Source organism: Ruditapes philippinarum, unplaced genomic scaffold, assembly GCF_026571515.1.
Source record: "Ruditapes philippinarum isolate M1 unplaced genomic scaffold, ASM2657151v2 ctg7790_1_1_1_1, whole genome shotgun sequence".
Classification (NCBI taxonomy): domain Eukaryota; kingdom Metazoa; phylum Mollusca; class Bivalvia; order Venerida; family Veneridae; genus Ruditapes; species Ruditapes philippinarum.
Window position 1 is genome coordinate 8,555 of NW_026861929.1, and position 19,884 is coordinate 28,438.

Below are 19,884 nucleotides of genomic sequence, written 5' to 3' on the forward strand. Positions count from 1 at the left end.
TTGATATTTATTTAAAGGTGAATTAAGCTATGTTTTGTTTAAAAATCTTTACTACTATGGCAGAAAATTTGTATTACATTGGTGATGATGATATTTTTCAGTAAATTATTCAGAAAAAAGGCTGCATTCTGTGAATGAGTTTGCAAACTTGTGTTATTTCTATAGGCTAATATATATATGACCTAGATCTACTCCAGTTCTGTGTGAAATTGACAGTGGTTATAGCTGACAAAATTTGATTAGAACAAACAAAAAAAGTTGTCTGATAAGAGCATTATGTAAAGTTATAATGAATCTTTAATATTATTGTTATACAGTAATTATACTAATTATAACGTTTTTATTCTGTTCTATAATAACAATTAAAGTTGTGGTTCTATTTAAAAAAAGGTAGTTATCAATATACACAAATGTATCAGTTTATTTGAGAATCCTTATAAAACTGAAAGATATAAATGTAATGTTTATTTAATCAACTGCTTATGTCAACTTGTTAATCGCTAATTCGTGAATAGTCCGCTGAACTTTTGGCTATTATTTTTTTAAGTTAAAATTATTGGCTATTATTTTATTTGAGCCAGTGTGAGCCCTGATTAATTGATTACATTTCAAGTTTTTTATCACCATTTCTGAAATTCTGCAAAACACAAAATAAAAATGGGAGAGGGGTGTGAAGTGTCTCAATCAAATTGAGTGTCTGCAAAAAGCTAGGGGTGAAATGTCAGTGGGATGAACTGTCTCGATTCTGTAGTTTGTAAATCAAATTTTATATATTTGGCTCAAATAAACAAACCATTAATCTCCACTGAACAATGGGATGGGGAGGGGACAGTTGGATAGCAGTTATATACACACTTTACTGGTTCATTGCAAAATCCGTTTATGAATGAACAAACTTCACATATTATACTGACTAACAAAAAAGTAGATTTAACATCAATTGACATGTTGACTAACACTGACTAAGCGACTTATTAAAATAAATCAGGAGTTTTAGCAATAAAAATGATGAAATCATTTAAATACCATTAAGTTCTTTATCTGTTTCGTTTATGTTTCATTCAGTGTATGCAGTTTACCTAATAATATGCAAATAAAACATGAAATGTTAAATTTTACTTTCCTAACTTTCCCGGAAGTAAATAAATTTACGGAAGTAATTTATACGCATGCCCGTGTTACATTTAAGGTATCAGTACACTAAATCTTGATATAGGATGTGTGATACTAAAGATACAAGATATCCTAAGTCGGTTACAAATTACAAGATTTTCAAAACATTAGCTAATAAGTTATATACTGACATTATTTTAACAGAGACGTGAACAATATAACTAACTTGTAACAAGTCTGAGAAAGTAAAATAAATTTAACTTAGTGCAATTAAGTTAGGTTTGAAAAAAGTAGTAAGATTTTTAAAAGAATATTTAATACAATAAGATGACAATTTAAAATAAAATATAGTGACATGTACAGTACATATTGTAAAGGACTAACAGCTCAAATGTATTAAAACACTATAGCATAAATGAGCTGACAATTTAATTATATTATAGTATATTACATGTAGCAAAAGTCAAAATAAATTAGTAGGTTAAAATCTATGCATCATTAAAGATTTACTAAAATATTTTAATTCACTTTATTTAAGTAGCGCATAAAACAAAACAAAAATGCACGAACAAATGTTATTTAAAGCACATAAAGTATAACATAACAAAGTTAAATAAAATGAAATTGCATGCATATTCTTATGAACGGAAGAAACAGAAATTTTAATTAAATTAACAAACGAACTTGGACAGCAAGGATAATGTTCAACCTTGCGGATGCCATTAGGGCGACTCTTCCATATCTGTGCGCCCTCAAACCTACACGAAGTCTTTCCATATGTTACTTTTTTATTCTTAGTATATATCTACACTGTACGTTTGATACCTAAAAGAGAAATTTGAATTTTTGAATTGAACTAAATCATTTATGTATGGATCGAGGTAATTTTACGTAAATGCATTTAAACACTTTTTGGTTATAGTTTTGATTCTTGATAAATGTAGTGTAGGCATATTTACCTGTTTTCATAGTGCGTAATATGTAGAGCTAAAATCATTGAAAAACTATTCTTAGAGCTCGATCTATGCTGAAGTTTTCAAGCTTTCCTGTGTTTGTTTTAAAGCAAAAAATGCCAGACTAACGGACATGAGTTAAAACTGGACCTAATAAAGATTTATAAATAAGGAATTAAAAGAATTTCTAATTTTTAAAAGCATATGTAATTTATTTTCAGTTATTTTACACATTCTGGTGACCTGTTTAATCAAAGTTAAGTAAAAAGTCTATATCTACCCCAAATAGTTTTACACAATCTTTACAATTTACATAATCATTTTGAAATTGTTTTATAAGTGTTCATGTCTGGTTTTTGCTACTAAAAATTTACTTATTTTGTTTTGATCGTATCAATACAGTCAGTAGGCTTACAGGTCGTATGGCGACTTTCCAGCTTTACGGGTGGAATGGAAGAAGTCCTCAGGTGCCCCTTTCTGCGTTTTTTTCCAGGTACAAACGGGCCACTTAGTAGAACAATCGACGTTGCGTAAGCTAGCTGGATAGCATTTCTTACATGACACTTGCTCGAACTACATCGGTGAAAGGCAATTGGTTTGACGTTAACGACCTTAAATAATCACAAAAAAATATTACTTCTAAAAATCGAAAAAAAAACTGACGCTAGGTCAACATGGTCTAGGGTATTATGATAAGGAATCAACTTAGTTATGCTAACATGTGTACCTAAGATATGACTGTATCGAGTTACTGATACATGTCAGATTTCAATTCCATCCAGATGTATATTTGGATTTAAAAATTGTTATGCAACGTTGCAGTTTTATCAACGTTGAAGTGTCAAAGTCATACACGTTGAAAATGTACTATACTTCATTGTTAAAATGTTCATAATCATTCAGATTTTGAAAGTGATGTGCTGGTGAATGCATTTGTCAACAGACAACTACTGTTATGAAGTTTTTATGCATAAAATTCAAAATGAAATACTTAATCAAAGTTAAATATATTTAAGTTTAGATGATGATAATATACCAATATATCGGACTAATGGATGGCCTTTTGTGTTGCTTTGAAAAAAAAAAAACACATTTTAAAGAGAAATATTACATATTCGAATACGAGAACATAACAAATTGGAACAGAGTAAAAAAATACAACAACAAACAAAACGGTGTGTTCCGTATCATTAAAAAAAGCAGCGTGTTCCATACTGTCTTACCATAACATTACCAAAATATGACAAGTAAAATGGTTACCTGCGGGGAACATTTTAAATGATATAAAGATATTTCATTTAACTATTTTCAATAAATAAACGTTTGTATCAGGAATATAGTTGACAATAATCGATAAATATAGAAGAAGGTCTTTGGAAACTGGTGACCGTTGATGACCGGAGAAGGTCGAACATAAAACAATATTCTTTTTAAGAGAATGATTAAATAGGCCTACCATTTTATGAATAATTCCAAGCAAAAAATGAAATAAAGCAAACACACAAGTGTACGCAGAAAAATATCTCTATTTATTATGGCAGATGCCACTACGAATATTTTAATTTTGTAGATTTTCAGTATAAACAATTTATTGTTTGTAAAATTTGAGATACATATATTAAAGCAACAAAAAAAATATGGAGAGGAAGATTTAACAAAAATTGAAAAATCATTTTTTACGAGAAGGTATGTCACTTTTAACCCGCTCGAGCTATTTTTTACCCGAGAAATGAGTCAAAATTACACAACAGTATTTCTAGTCAATGGACAGTAAATTTACAGCAATTTTTGACATATCAATATATCAGTCAAATTCATAAATCAGTAAATTGTGGACATCTGTCGTCAATGCAGCAATCTGTCAATACTGGAACCAGTAATACGGTGTGGTCATGTACGTCTAGTTCCAGATCGGGTAGGCATATTTATTATATCACTAGATGACTCAATTTTTACATGTTGGTCAATAAATAAGTTCTTTATCAAGTAAACTTGTACTGAAACATCTTTCTAGAATGTTTTTATCATAACCCTGAGGATATTTGACCCTATAATTACGTGAAGGTAATTCGCACTAAATTAGAGTATGTATTGCCATGAATAATATAATGTCTTTGTATTATTCATGTATATTTATGTAAAGATAACAGTAGGGAAAACTGCTATTCGTTACAAATTATACAGGAATAATGAACTAACGATGTAATATACAATAAATATTTCTATATAATTGTGTTGAATCATTAGCAGAAATACACGCGTCTATGGCATTCGGTTACTATTATAAATAAAACCTAATTGGATAGGTTACTGGCTGTTCAACAGTATATAACTCCCTTACTGAAGTCTATACGTTAATATTTTTGTAACTTTGCGCCACTTTAAGATGCGTTATAACATGGAAAATCCGGCAAATCACGGGGAACCTACTGAAGTTGTATTTCAAGTTGTCAATATCAGTGGAACTAAATTTAAAGTATTTAACACAGTATGGTTAAACATAAGAAATAAAGTGCCGCTTAAATTTAGAAATAATTTGCATGCATTGGAAGGGGAAGTGTTTGTTGCACGAGATTCTCGTGTATTTCAAGCAATATTTTACGAGCACTTAGGAGGAGAGCTACATATTCCGAGTGATATGTGTCCATCAATTTTTCGTAAAGAGCTAAACTTCTGGGGAATTGAGGAAACAGATTTAGCAAAGTGTTGCTTCGTTAAGTATATGACATATTTTGATGACCAAAATGCACTGAAGGTACCCATAAATTAGCATTTTAAGTGATTAAGTGATTTGAATTCTGATACCAGTTTTAAACATAATTTACATTTAAGTGCATCGGTGGCCTAGTGGTTAAATTGTCTGCCTCTCAACCCAGGGATTATGGGTTCGAGCCCTAATCGGGTCACTGCCAATTTTCTTCATATGACATCAGTGCTGGTTGGTTCTAGGAAGCGGACTCGAAAGTGATTAATATAAGTTGCAAGAACTTGTTTCGCAATAGAGCTGAAACAAACTTGTTTAAATCAACATGATTTCCTATACAAATGTATTTTCTTTCTGTCACATTTAGCTTTATAGCAGGATTGATCAATTCCACTTTCTTTTATTTTAAAGTGGATTTTTCTACAATGGGCACATTTCCATTAATAATCAAATATTGATAAAACAATAGAAATGTATCATTTGGATATTCTTATTAAATGATGTTTGAAATGTTAATTAGAAAATGTTGACAAAGTTCTGTGTGATTTGGAATAGCCGATGTATGTGGTAAATAATTTTATATTGTTCTAAAACACTTTGTTATCTGCTATATAGATATATGTATATGTAATGTCGGATCATGTATCTCACACTTGCCAACAACTTCCATGTATAATTCTTACGTGATTTGTTGTTATGTCTAACACTTTATACTATCAACGTAATTATTTAGTATTGTAGACCTTTAATAATAGACCGATTCACTTTAAATGTAAGAATTTAGCTTTAATACATCCATGTTAGAGTCGCTGTTTTTCAACAATAGATACTTGAGAGAGATGAAAGGAGGAAGACTGAAGAAAAACGTATTCTGGATGACTTGAGTTATCACGCCGGCTGGCAGGGCATTCAGGCAAAGATATGGTTGATTCTAAACGAACCTTATCACTCATATTACTCAAAAGTAAGTTTTATAAGTTCTATTGTTCTTTTTTTACTTTCATATTGATGAGACATTATTACTTAGAATTATTCCTATTTTTTTGAAGAAGAAAAAGATGAACAAATCAATTAAAATAAAACTTACTGGATTTAGATGTAAATGCGCATGTATAGCTGACATAATAAATAAATATACTGATTTGTAAAAAGGCAAATAATATTATACAAGACAGTAGACTAGTAAACGTATGTGTTAATAATTTTAATCATTCACTCATTTATTTGTGTTTTCCTTTCTCCAATTTTCAGATTTATTTCATTCTACATATGATTATCATCACAGTTTCCCTATTTGCGCTGGTAGCCGGAACACACCATACATTCCAGCGACCGCTTAATATTCATGAATGGAAAGTTTATTTCGGCGAGGAATGGGACATATATAGTCACCATTTTTATGACACAAGCAATATAGATGCAGAAGCAGAGGAAGAATCAAGGTCTGATGCAGAAGTTGAATCATTACCAGAACCGGAAGTTGAATCAGAAACAGAACCGGAAGTGGAATCAGAAGCTGAACCGGAAGTGGAATCAGAAGCTGAACCGGAAGTAGAATCAGAAGCAGAACCGGAAGTGGAATCAGAAGCTGAACCGGAAGCAGAAACAGAGTGGATTAATGCCACAACAACAGGCGTTCAAACAACTCCAGAGCCTACACCAGAAGAACCAACAGATTCGGAACCAGTCAATAATGAAGCTGAAGCAGAAGACAGCTTGAATACAGTACCGTTACCAGAAAACACACGCGCACGATTTGTTTTCTTAGATGTTATTGAATTTTTCAGCATTGCTTTTTTCACAATAGATTTGATTGTAAGAATAGTTGTATGTCCCTTTAGGTGTAAACTTTTGTACTCATTTCTACACTGGGTTGACGTGTTTGCACTTGCTGTAATGTATGCTAAGTATATAGTAGAGGCAATTTCTCCCAGAGAAAAATATGAGGCATCCGTTCTTGACATCTTACATTGTTTACAAGTAGTTAGAATTTTACAAATGTTCCGTCTCGTGGAAAGTCCAGTTGGGTTTCGTGTATTACTTTACGCTTTCAAGGCAAGCGGTGTGGAGCTTATGCACATGTCGCTTTTTCTGTTTGTTGCTATGCTCTTATTTTCGACTTTCATATATTTTTCCGGAGACCCAAATTTTCCAAACATTCCTGATGCATTTTGGTGGTCTTTGATCACCATGACTACGGTAGGGTATGGAGATATGGTTCCTAAGCAACCGTTGTCAAGGTTGGTCGGGGTACTTTGTGCAATAACTGGTGTTTGCGTGATTGCTGTAATCATACCTATATTTGTTAACAACTTCATGCTCTTTTATGCATATTCGAAGTTATGGGGACGAGAAAAAGAAAGTAATGATACTAAGCATAAAATAAATAGTACCCAAGTAATTCCATTTGACCAATCTTAATAATACACTTAATGTAGTATGTCCATCTTCACGCCATGTATTACTAATTGTTGTAATCAGTTATCGAGATTAACTTTAATAAGCATCTAGTGCTTCTGTCAAAATCCCTTACATGTATTAAGATATATGTTTGATTGTTAATGGTCTTTATATTGCATTTTGATCATAAAATTTATGCAATAATGCTTGAATTAATGAAACAAATGAACTGATAGAATATGTTGAATTTGTTAACAGTTTCATTTTATACCGACCCAATTTTATTTTTATTAATCGGTCCAACAGGCATTTATTTATACATTGTACCGATAATATCTGGAGGTATGCGCATGTAGTCGTCTTTAAGCCTACATCGTGACGTCTTTAAAAACAACAGCAACACTCGCAGGTGATCTATACTAATGCAACTAAATTTGTCGTCTTTTGAACTGTATTTCAAAATTTAGCGAGAGTGTTTCACAAAATATAGTTAAATAAAATATTATGCATAGAAAATTACTGTTTTCAAAATTGGTCCCGTCTCTGGGGTCACTTAGTTATGCCCCCACTTCGGAGAAGAGGGGGTATATTGCTTTGCACTTGTCGGTCCGTCGGTCCGTTGGTCCGTAGACCAAATGGTTTCCGAGTGATAACTAAAGAACCCTTAGGCCTAGGTACTTCAAACTTAGTATGGTGATTGGTCATGACCAGTAGATGACCCTTATTGATTTTGGGGTCAAGGGATCAAAGGTCAAGGTCACATTGACCTTGTAAGCAAAAACGGTTTCCGATCAATAACTAAAGAACCTTAAGGCCTAGGAACTTTAAACTTGGTATGGTGATTGATCATGATCAGTAGATGACCCCTATTGATTTTGGGGTCAATGGGTCAAAGGTCAAGGTCAAATTGACCTCTTGAATAAAAACGGTTTCCGATCAATAACTAAAGAACCCTTAGGCCTACGAACTTCAAACTTGGTACGGTGATTGGTTATGACCAGCAGATGACCCCTATTGATTCTGGGGTTAAGGGGTCAAAGGTCAAGGTCACATTGACCTTGTAGGTAAAAACGGTTTCCGATCAATAACTAAAGAACGCTTAGGCCTAGGGACTTCAAACTTGATATGGTGATTGGTCATGATCAGTAGATGACTCTTATTGATTTTGGGGTCAAGGGGTCAAAGGTCAAGGTCACATTGACCTTGTAGGTAAAACGGTTTCCGATCAATAACTAAAGAACCCTTAGGCCTAGGAACTTCAAACTTGGTATGGTGATTGGTCATGACCAGCAGATGACCCCTATTGAGTTTGGGGTTAAGGGTCAAAGGTCAAGGTCACATTGACCTTGTAGGTAAAAACGGTTTCCGATCAATAACTAAAGAACCCTTAGGCCTAGGAACTTCAAACTTGGTATGGTGATTGGTCATGACCAGCAGATGACCCCTATTGATTTTGGGATCAAGGGGTCAAAGGTGAAGGTCACATTGACCTTGTAGGTAAATACGGTTTCCGATCAATTAACTAAAAACTCTTAGGCCTAGGAACTTCAAACTTTGTATGATGATTGGTCGTGACCAGCAGATGACCCCTATTGAGTTTTGGGTCAAGATGCCAAAGGTCAAGGTCACATTGACCTTGTAAGTAAAAACGGTTTCTGATCAATAACTAAAGAACGCTTAGGCCTAGGAACTTCAAACTTGGTATGGTGATTGGTCATTGCCAGCAGATGACCCCTATTGATGTTGGAGTCAAGGGGTTTAAGGTCAAGGTCACATTGACCTTGTAGGTAAAAACGGTTTCCGATCAATAACTAAAGAACGCTTAGGCCTAGGAACTTCAAACTTTGATATGGTGATTGGTCATGACCAGTAGATGACCCCTATTAATTTTGGGGTCAAGGGGTCAATGTCATATTGACCTTGTACTTAATGACGGCTTCTGACCAATAACTCAACAACTCAAGTTGCCTTGGTTGATATTTTTATATTAAACTAAAAATGCTTTTGGTATACACATTTGAAGGTCTTATGTAATATAACAACTTGGCTGTCATTAATGAGGCCTACATGATTCATAAAATTTATGCATATATTATTTGGTAAGATTTGTAATAACTACAACCTATGGGGTCACAATAATTATTACCTTGTGACTAGTCATGACCAGTAGATACTAGATAACCCTTATTAATTGTTTATTCACTGGGTCAGAAGTCATGCATAATAACCTGATCACATGACTAATTGGCTGCCGATAGGGGGCATACATGTTTTAAAAACATATCTTGTTTACATAGACTTGTATAGGAAAATACATTTAAGTATTCTTTTTTAACTTTTAATAGAAAACAAATTATATTTCTACCCAAATCATTTATAACCATATTTATGATAAATATCTTATTTGGATTTAGATCAAAACTAAATAATGTCATAGAGCCAACTTTATTTTTACGAAATATGGATATTTAGTAGTTGTTTTTTTCCCCCGAAAAAATAACAGCAAAAACTGAATAACGTTACTAAATTCAACTTAATAAAATATACATATTCTAAGCAATCTTAAGATAATGAAATGATGGGATAAAAATTTGTGAATAATCCATTGTGATGTGAACCCTTTTTGCTGAACTAAATATGAGCCGCGTCACGACAAAACCAACGTAATGCGTTTGCGACCAGCATGGATCCAGACCAGCCTGCGCATCCGCGCAGATTGATCAGGACCCATGCTGTTCGCTTACCAACTCTATTACATGTAGAGAAACTGATAGCGAACAGCATGGATCCTGATCAGACTGCGCGGATGCGCAGGCTGGTCTGGATCTATGCTGGTCGCAACATTATGTTGGTTTTGTCGTGACGCGGCTATTATAATCGCGTAGATTCCTGACAATGATGATAAGTCTTGATATTTCTTTCTTTATTTATTAATTTTAGGGGGTGGGTGGATGGTTGGGGGTGTGGGGATACTTGGAGAAGTCATTTTTCAAAGTAACGTATACATATTTATTTACGTGATAAAATCTCACTATTAATAATCATTTTGCATTTGATGACGAGCTTTAGGTATCATTAAGCCATATATTATCGACGTTTTTTTACAATAACTTCTCCCAGAAATCGACCTCAGTTCTTCTTCGGTCTGGGTTGTCAAATGCATGACCCCTGAAGGAAATAAATGTATAAATATAATGATAAAGGGCATTATATACGTTCTTACCTTACTCGGATGGTGAACGAACTCATAATCGACTTCTGTACAAACAATAAAATACTGCAGTAATAAAACAAAATAGTTTGTGAAACTTGGACTATCTTAATATGATAATACCTACCAAATGAGTTTTCAATGGAAGGAAAATGGAAGCGGTACTCAGACATCTATTTGTATGTTTAAACACCAAATAAGCACGCTTTTTTTCTGAGGTCACTTTTGCGCGTCCACAATACCATAATTTCAAAAAATACCATTTATATACTGGTTGGATTTCAATCTTTTTTCTATTCAGTTAGACACAGATTTTTCTCAAGAATATATCAATATATAAGTCATGAAATTCCCATAAAGTCAATATTATATTGTCATATAATCTATACAATAATGAGCAGAAAACAAGCACCTTGAGACGATGCTCATTAATTGACTATAAGACTAATATTTTAAGTATTCATGATCAACATGCGTCCAATTTACATATATATGGATATGATTAACATTTCTCTAAGGTATTGTAAATTTACCTCTTCAAGAAATATATAGTTCCATGAAGAATATAGTTTGGATTACTCGTGCAAATGTTCTGTCCTTGTTTTAATATTTACAAATCGCAAGCGTATTTGAATTTAAGGCACATCATGCCGCAGAAGCAAGTAAATATTTACTTCTTTAAAAAGGGTAAGTATGAATTTTATAATGTTTAAATGTTGGTTAAAGGGTAATGTTTAAATCTATATCGTATGAAACATTTTTATCAAATTTATCAATAGTAAAATTATATTGCTTTCATTATTATATGGTTGATTCTCGAAAAAAATGTTAATTAACACAAATGAATAATGTATGTAAACAGAATAAAGTGTTCCGGAACAAATTATTTGCTATTTAAAATAGGATTTTATTCGTTTAGCAATGATTTAGTACATGCGTCATTCGCTTTTAAGTCAATTTAATGGTCTACGCAAGTGTCGCAGATGCATTTCCGACGGTTTTCATGTTTGTATTATTCTTAGCTTTCTTCAGGCTGCTAGGCTACACATTTCGATGATCCGTCAGAAAAAAAAAAAAACGAATATTCAACATCTGTAAAAATAATGCCCATGATGTAAAAAAAAAAAGCTTGGAATGGTATAAGTAAGTGCTACCGATTTATTTCCGACGGTTTTCATGTTTGTACTATCCTTAGTTTTCATTAGACTGCTAGGCTGTTAAATTCACAAATTTCAAAGCATCATGCAGGTTGAAAAATTAATAAAAAAAACAAAACAGTTCAACATCATAAACTATATCACGATATTGAAAAAAAAGCGTAGAAAGGTCTAAGTAAGTGTCACAAATGCATTTCCGACGATTTTCATGTTTGTACTATTTTCAGTTTTCTTTAGGCTGCCAGACTGCTTGGCTGCCAACTTCACAAACTTCGAAAATCCGCCAGAATAAAAACATCTTAACTGTTCAACATCTTAAAAATGATCATGATATTGAAAAAAAAGCGTGGAATGGTATAAGTAAGTGCTACCGATTAATTCCGACGGTTTTTATGTTTGTACTATCCTTGATTTTTTTCTAGAAATTTCTCATAATACAAAATAAAGGTACTCTATGGAAACAACAATCCATGCCAAATACTAATATTGTACTTAGGTATAGAATAATTCGAAATATTTTTAATGAAACAAGCGACAAGGGCGTTTAAGTTACTTTCTTTAACCTCATTTTAACTGTTATTTACATAAGTGACAATACAGAAGCTACCATACATGTGAGCCGTGTCACGACAAAACCAACGTAATGCGTTTGCGACCAGCATGGATCCAGACCAGCCTGCGCACCCGCGCAGTCTGATCAGGATCCATGCTGTTCGTTTACCAACCCTATTACATGTAGAGAAACTGATAGCGAACAGCATGGATCCTGATCAGACTGCGCTGATGCGCAGGCTGGTCTGGATCCATGCTGGTCGCAAACCCATTATGTTGGTTTTGTCGTGACGCGGCTCATATACGTTTGAAATAGTCTCTGACTTTCAAACATAGCTATAATCAATGCATTGAGTATGCTAAATGTCTTTTATCTTTTTAACAAATGATGTTATTCAAGCTCGACGATCTGTTTATTTCGAATATTAGTTTTTATAACAGAATGATACACAAAATATTAAAACATTGATTGCTTTAAGGAAGTGATCAGATATTATGATGATGATTGTTGCATCATGCACCTATGGATCTCTTCGTAGCCTATGGAGCTCAGATGAATTTTAAGTTAGTTTAGCGACATTTTCTTCATAAGCATAGCACACCAGAACCCACGACGGAAAGAATATCTCCACGAAAACTGTATAAAAATCCGGAACAAAAATGGGTACGTATAGAGGAATGTAGGGTAGAATCACATCTTGATTTTCTTAAAAAAGATTTGGATTTGGATTTTATGTAAATGTTTAAAAAGTTGAAAACTTACCATGTGATTTACCTATTTTCTCCCTCACATTTCGAGTTAAAGCGCACATATGGATTAGCGGAAATCCACATATATTTTATCGATGCACTATGGTATCTCAGATTTATATGTTTTCAAAGTGTATTTTTATGGGATTTTTGTGAAAATAATTATTGCGTAGGGTTTGTAAAAAAAGTGAAATGGTAGTTAAAATGCAGAAGGGGTCGCCTAACAAAATCACAAATTGATATTGGGTATGACCACCTTCAGCATGAAGAACTGTCTGCTAGAACGGATCAGCGTATTGATTTCGGCTTGTGGAATGTTGTTTCATTCCTGAATTAAGGTTTGTCTTAGCTGAATGACGTATGACGGTGGAAAAGGGCGACGTCTAGTAACACGCAGGTCCGAATTATCCCAAAGGTGTTCGATGGGATTTATATCAGGGCTATTTTATTCACCGTGTCCCGAGCTGTATGACTTTATTATGTATAAAAGAGTGATATTGGCATTATTTGAAACAGTGGGATAACACGCCTCTCGGTAGCTTTTGTCATTCAAATCCCTTCGATAACGACGAGATTAGTGCGAACGCCATGTGCAATGCCTGACCAGACAAAGACAGAACACCAACCCCCAAAACGATCTTGTTCAGGCACGCAGGAGTCGGCATAACGATCATTTCTCCTAAGGTATACTCGAACCCTGTCATCAGTTCGATGAATGGAAAACCTCAACTCGCCAGAGAAATGAACGCTTTTCAATTGTTGTGAAAGCAAGCGTTCGTGTGTATGTGCCCAATTAACATTATTTACGCGGAGACGTCGCTTCAGAAAACAACATAGGGTCGATTTCCATGTAGCCCACCCTCGCGCAAGTGATTGCGCACAGTTTGGGCAGATAAACGGTTGGTATGTGTACCAGGGGTGTTAGCATCAGTAACAGTGGCAGTTTGGAAGTGATTACACATCAGGTGGGTGTTCTGAATATTGCGGGATTTGCACGCGTCGTGACGCGCGGACGTCCACTGCGTGGTCGATCTTCTGTAAGTCCTGTTGCTTGAAAACGTTGCCTATGGTGTCGAATAGCACAAGTAGAACATCCAATATCTATAGCGACGGCATTCATCGTCATACCAGCGTTAAGAATGCAATGACACGTTCGCGTTAATTTTGCTGAATTCTAGGCATGTCAAAAGTGAAGAAAACTGAAGAAAACAAATTCCAACGTCTTTTTCTTATTGACATAAACTGAAAGGCTTAATAAAATATAGAAATATTTACTGGTCCGTGCACGTGCATGCACATGAAAATCGCAGTCAGCTGTTTTCTACTGCAAATCGAGTTAAAATCGAGATGAAATTTGTTTTATTGGACACTTGACATTTTGAGTTTTTTTTTTAAAATAACACTATATCTCTACTTAAATACAGTTTGTTCAATATATTTGGCATACGTCATAGATTAATATTCTGAGGTGGGCGTGGCGTGTAATGTGATTCTCTTTCGACTTTTACAATTCTCACTGCCTGGAGTACTGATAAAGACAGGAAGCAGTCAACAAGCAAGTGTTAAAAACGCAATCCAGTTTTTATTGGAAGTTTACTGATGGATCGAAATATTAATAATATCTGTCATATTTTGCGGTTCGGATCGGAATATCCGTCCCGAGGTGACCCGCCCTTTGGGCGGTAACGAGGCTTGCCGAGTTACAGCCCATGGGCGGGTGACCGAGGGACGGATATTCCGATCCGAACCGCAAACATATGTTAGATATTTTTTCTTGCATATTCTTCCATATTCCATTATATTTTAAATTTGTATCATTACAACCTTAACTACTTTCTTACAACAGCGTATGAATTACACTTATTCATAAAGGTAAATGACGTTTCCTAAAAAGTGCCCTTGTAACAGACGGACTCATCTGGACCCCCCTGCCAGATGAATTCCGGCTGGGGAAACCCCAAAGGAAAGCCCGTCTGATATGCAAGAAGTACTGTTTCCTAAAAACTTATAATCTTATAATCTTATATGTCCATGGTTCGAAATGTCACATTAGTATTAAATATTCACTTGCCACTTAATACGATTCTTTACGACACATTACGTCACTATACGTGGTTATAATCTGAATAAAAAGCAATCGCATTTCGGTCATTTGAAAGAAAACGACGTCGAAGTTATGTTCGCATTTAACTACTTCAACAAGAGATCAAAAGAACGCCTTTGAGAATATAAAATATATATTGTGAAATATATTTGACTGCCCAGAATCTCAATCATTGAATTTATATCAAATGTCTTATTGAATAGGTCTAGATCAATATCTTGTGCGCAAAATTTCAGAAAATTCACTTACATTATTTTTGCAAAATAATCTTTTTTAATGTGCAAATGTCTTTATGATGAAATTTGTTCATACGAATTATTAATCAGGATGGGAAATCCCCCTAATGATTTAAATTTTAATTTAAAGCATTTTTTAATATTTTTTCATGTTTTTTTCCAAAAAGGGCCCCAATTAATAAAGTATTTTTTTCAATATGTGCTTAAAGTTTTTTGAGCCCTTTTGGAGCCCCTTTTAAAATGCAATAAACAAAATTTAAAGTTTTTTTTGAAGGCCCATTATGACCGAAAAAATTTATTTTCGTTCTCAAAATTTTTTATTTTTATATATTTTATTTTTTCCCAAAAAATTACTAAATGGAAACCCTGAACAATTTTTTTGTTGTTTTTGATTTAGTAAGTTATAGTGATTTATATTTTAGGGTTTGGGAAAAATATACTTTGTTTAATTTACTTTGTTTTTCTACATTTATGCCTACTTTCTTTAGTAACAAGCACCGAACATCTTAATTGCTAAAAAACTTTTGCCCTTTCTAACAAGGGTGCCATAGTCACAAAATACGCCCGTTTACGAAAGCTTTAGATGGAGATGGGGGCATTATGGATAAGTGTTATCCAGCAAGCAAGTTTTTATCCTTGGCACTGTGTTGTTAATGAACCTTAAAAAATCAGTAGGGAAGATATGCACAGGATGTGTGACCTTGACTTTGGTCGCAGGGACCTGAATTTTATGCACGGCACTCAGCCTCACAATGATGAACATTTGTGCCAAATTATATTGAAATCCCTCTATGCATGTAGAAGTTTTTGCTCAGACAAGCGTTTTGCTATGAGCTCTAACTGTGACCTTCACCTTTGACCTAGAGACTTGGTTCATGTGCAGGGCACTACGTCTCATGGTGGGTGAACAATTCTATAAAGTAACATTAAAATTCCTCCATGCATGTAGAAAATATGCTCCGGACAACATCTGGATATTTAATCATCTCCAGTGACCTTGCCTTGCAAATATTTTAACCTAAATTAAATGTGTCACACCCTGTAGTCATAATAGTTACTTTTGGAAAACCCATAATAAATGATGAAATTCCCCTATCCCATTTTCAAATTTTATCTGAACTTTGACTTATGTGTAACTTGATTTGGTCGCAGGGTTAAATTTTTTGCGTGCGACACCCCTCAAATGGTAAATTTTGCCAAGTTAATTGAATCCCAATGTGTAAAATTTTGCTCCGAAGCTTTTTTCAATGAGCTTAAGTGTGATTGACCTTTGACCGGGGCCGGTATGCAGGGAGAATAAAATTTTGGGGGTGCATTTCCATATTAAAAAAATTTTTCCCAAACTGTAGGAGATATGCTCCAGAAAAATTGGATTTTTCCCCTTTTAGTGCCCCTTGACTTGCATATATTGCCCTAAAGTAATGTGTCATACCCATAGTCATGATAAGACATTTTTTTAAATCTCAATAAAAAAATTAAATCCCCCCTATACACATCTTCATATTTTTATCTAAACTTTGACCTTATTGTGCTTGACTTGGCTCAGGGACCTGAATTTTGTGGGAACTCCCCCCAAATGGTGTCATTTGTTGCCAAGTTATATTGAAATCCTCTATGCATGTGGAAGTTTTGCTCCGGAAAGCGTTTTTTCAATGAGCTTAAGTGTTTTGACCTTAAAATTTTGACCCTGCTAGAGACTAGTTCATGTGAGTGCATGGCTTCTCATAATGGTGAACATTTCTAAAATTTTCATTAAAAAATCCTCCATGCGTGTAGGAGATTGCTCCGGACAAATCTGGATATTCATTCATAATTTAGTGACTTGACCTTGTATATTTGACCTAAATATTATATTATCAAACCATAGTCTTGATAATGGACCATTTTGTTAAATCCTCAATAAATTGATGACATAAATGGTCCATATAACATTTCATATTTTTATTGAACTTTGACCTTTTGGTGACCTTGACTTGGGCCGAATGACCTGAATTTGTGCGGAACTTCGGTCCTCAGTTCAATGGTTTAAATTTATTGCCAAGAATATTGAAATCCCTCTATACATGTGGAGTTTTTTGCTCCGGACAAGCATTTTCAATGAGCCTAAAGTGTGACCTTGACTTTGACCTAAAGACTGGTTCATTTGGTGCGACACTGTCTTATATAGAGTGAACTTTTATGAAGTTTCATTAAAAAATCCTCAATACTGTGGAGATATGCTCCGGACAAAATCTGGATTTTTCATTTAGTGACCTTGTTTTTGTATATATTGTAAATTATATATGTATCCACGCCGTATCTTTATAATGACCATTTGTGTTACAACCCTACTAATAAAGATGACTAAATGTTCCATATACACATCTTCATATTTTTATCTAATTTGACCTTATGTGTGACCTTGATTGGCCGAAGGACCTGATCTTGCGGGGGGGGGACACTCCCCTAAAAAGGTGAAATTTGTGCCAAGTAATTTTGAAACCCCTCTATACATGTGGAGTTTTGCTCCGGACAAGCTTTTTTCAATAAATTAAGTGTGCCCTTGATTTACTAGAGCCCGGGTTTGTGGGAATGTTATAGTGGGAAATTTTAAAAGTTTCATTAAATTCATAATGTAGGGATATGTCCGGAAAAAATTGGAAACCGGCGTACCCCCCCGCCACCAGGCTTATTAATTTTAGTTCCCCCTTTTCAAAGGGCCTATAAAAATTTTATTTTTTTTTGAGCCTTTGGTGTTATTAGGATTTTTAAAAACCCAAACGAAAAAAAATTAAATTTTGCCATTTTATTAGTTATTGTTTCGGATTTTTCAAAATTTTTTAAAAAAATAAAGAAAAATAAAATAAAAACCCTTAAAGGGAGGGATTTTAAATAGATTTTAATAAAAATTTTCCGGCTTTTTTTGTTTTAACAAAGAAAACCATTTTTTTAAATTCATAAAAAAAAAAAAAAAAAAAATTTGGGGTTTTAAAAAAAAGTTTTTTTGGCAAAAATTTTTTAAAGGTGGTATAAAATTGCGACATACAGAAAAAAAATATAAATTTTAAAAATTTGATGCTAACAAAATTGAATTGCATTTCAATGCTTTTTAAAAAAAAAAATAAGAATTGCACTTTATCCACCTAAAATGTACCTAAAATTTGTTAATGGAAACCAATGGAATAAAATATTTCCCCAAAAAATTTTAAGAATGTTTAATGTACGAGTAATTTACAGTACATTTGAATTTTCATCGGGGAATTTGATAGATAGGGAGATGGTTTTTTACCTCTTTTTGTCAGTTTGCTTTAAGGTTTTAGAAAATAGGGAAATTCCTAACAAACTTAAAATGAAAAAAAAGTAATTGTTGGACCGGGTAATTGAGTCTGTTCATGGACCGGTAGTTGTAATTGAAGCATCTTCGAGTCCCCCTTGCACTGATTACGCAGAATTCGAATTCAAACCCATTTTTAAAAGAAAGAATGGTGAAATTAAAAATTCAGGTTTAAAAACGTTAACCCCAATTTCTGTATTTGTTTCTAAGATAAATGATGCAAGATGGCGTGCTTTGTAAGAAAAAGAAACAGTAAAGCTGGTGACAAAATGCTACTTCGGTCCTCTTCGTGGATGTATTCTCAATTTTGATCCAGAAATTTATATATTATCAGTAAGCATAAATAATTATGGTTATATCGATGCTCAACAATATTAAATATATATAATTTATGCATGTATAAGTCATTTCAATACGACCGAAAATTTTATATTGAACAAAATTTATTTGAAGGCTTGTACATAATAATAGTAATTTGAAATGATGCATAAAAAGTGTTTACATGTCATATGGTAATGGATAGACACAAAAAATAAGAAAATGATCAGATAAATGAAATAAAAATGGAATTGATAGTATCATTATGTTAATCGATAATTTGCTTTTTATTTTCAACAATTTTGAAATCCATCCAAATTGAAATTACAACCCATTTATTCAAAGCTGGGGATGAGTATTTTTGAATAATCGATGGTTCGAAAATGAAATCGGAATATTTTGATAGACGAAAACTCTCCATTTGACCAATCATGAGCAAAACAGACGTTTACAAACACTTATTCCTGTAATAATTGGGAAAAAAATTTAAGAAAAGATCGTAAAAATTTGTTTGACATTGAAGACATAAATTAATTTGCATTTTTTCTACTGATGATGTTCGTTTCGATTCGGCAAAGCCTTTATAATGGCCCCGTTTTGTCATACGGTAATTTAAGCTAAACTTGGTTTTTCGTTTAGGAAAAAAGGTTTTCATGTAGGTTCAATTAAAAAAAAATGTTTTGGATGTTTTGACAATTTACAAAAGGTATGTATGAAAAAAATTCCCGTTTTTAAGCAATAAAGTAAAAAAATGGACACTTTTTGATTGTTTTTTTTCGGAAATTTAAAAGTTATAAAGAAACACAAAGAGTTATTATATGACTGTCAAATGCACGCATGACTTTTAATATTTTTCACATTCGACCTGTAGCGAGGGGACTGGCAAATTAGCTGGTTTTCGAAAAAAATCAGACTGGCTTGAATAATAGGTGTGAAATTTTTCTTTAATTGTTAATCGGGGACGAATTTTACTTCAAAAAATGGGGTATTCGGAAAAATGATTTCAAAAAAAAGCTCGTATTTTTTTTGATTTTATGAGATAAAAACGGGACCGCCAATCTACTTCGAATAAT

At 33.5% G+C, this 19,884-nt stretch overlaps 1 protein-coding gene across 1 annotated transcript; it reads left to right on the forward strand.

Moving 5' to 3' along the window:
• The first annotated feature begins 4,464 nt into the window (after nucleotides 1-4,464).
• Nucleotides 4,465-7,311, forward strand: LOC132717393 (potassium voltage-gated channel subfamily C member 1-like). Its single transcript, XM_060700853.1, has 3 exons — nucleotides 4,465-4,821; nucleotides 5,597-5,734; nucleotides 6,022-7,311. Exons 1-3 carry the CDS (start codon nucleotides 4,465-4,467, stop codon nucleotides 7,189-7,191), a joined length of 1,665 nt encoding a protein of 554 aa, XP_060556836.1. The 3' UTR covers nucleotides 7,192-7,311.
• The last annotated feature ends 12,573 nt before the right edge of the window (nucleotides 7,312-19,884 follow it).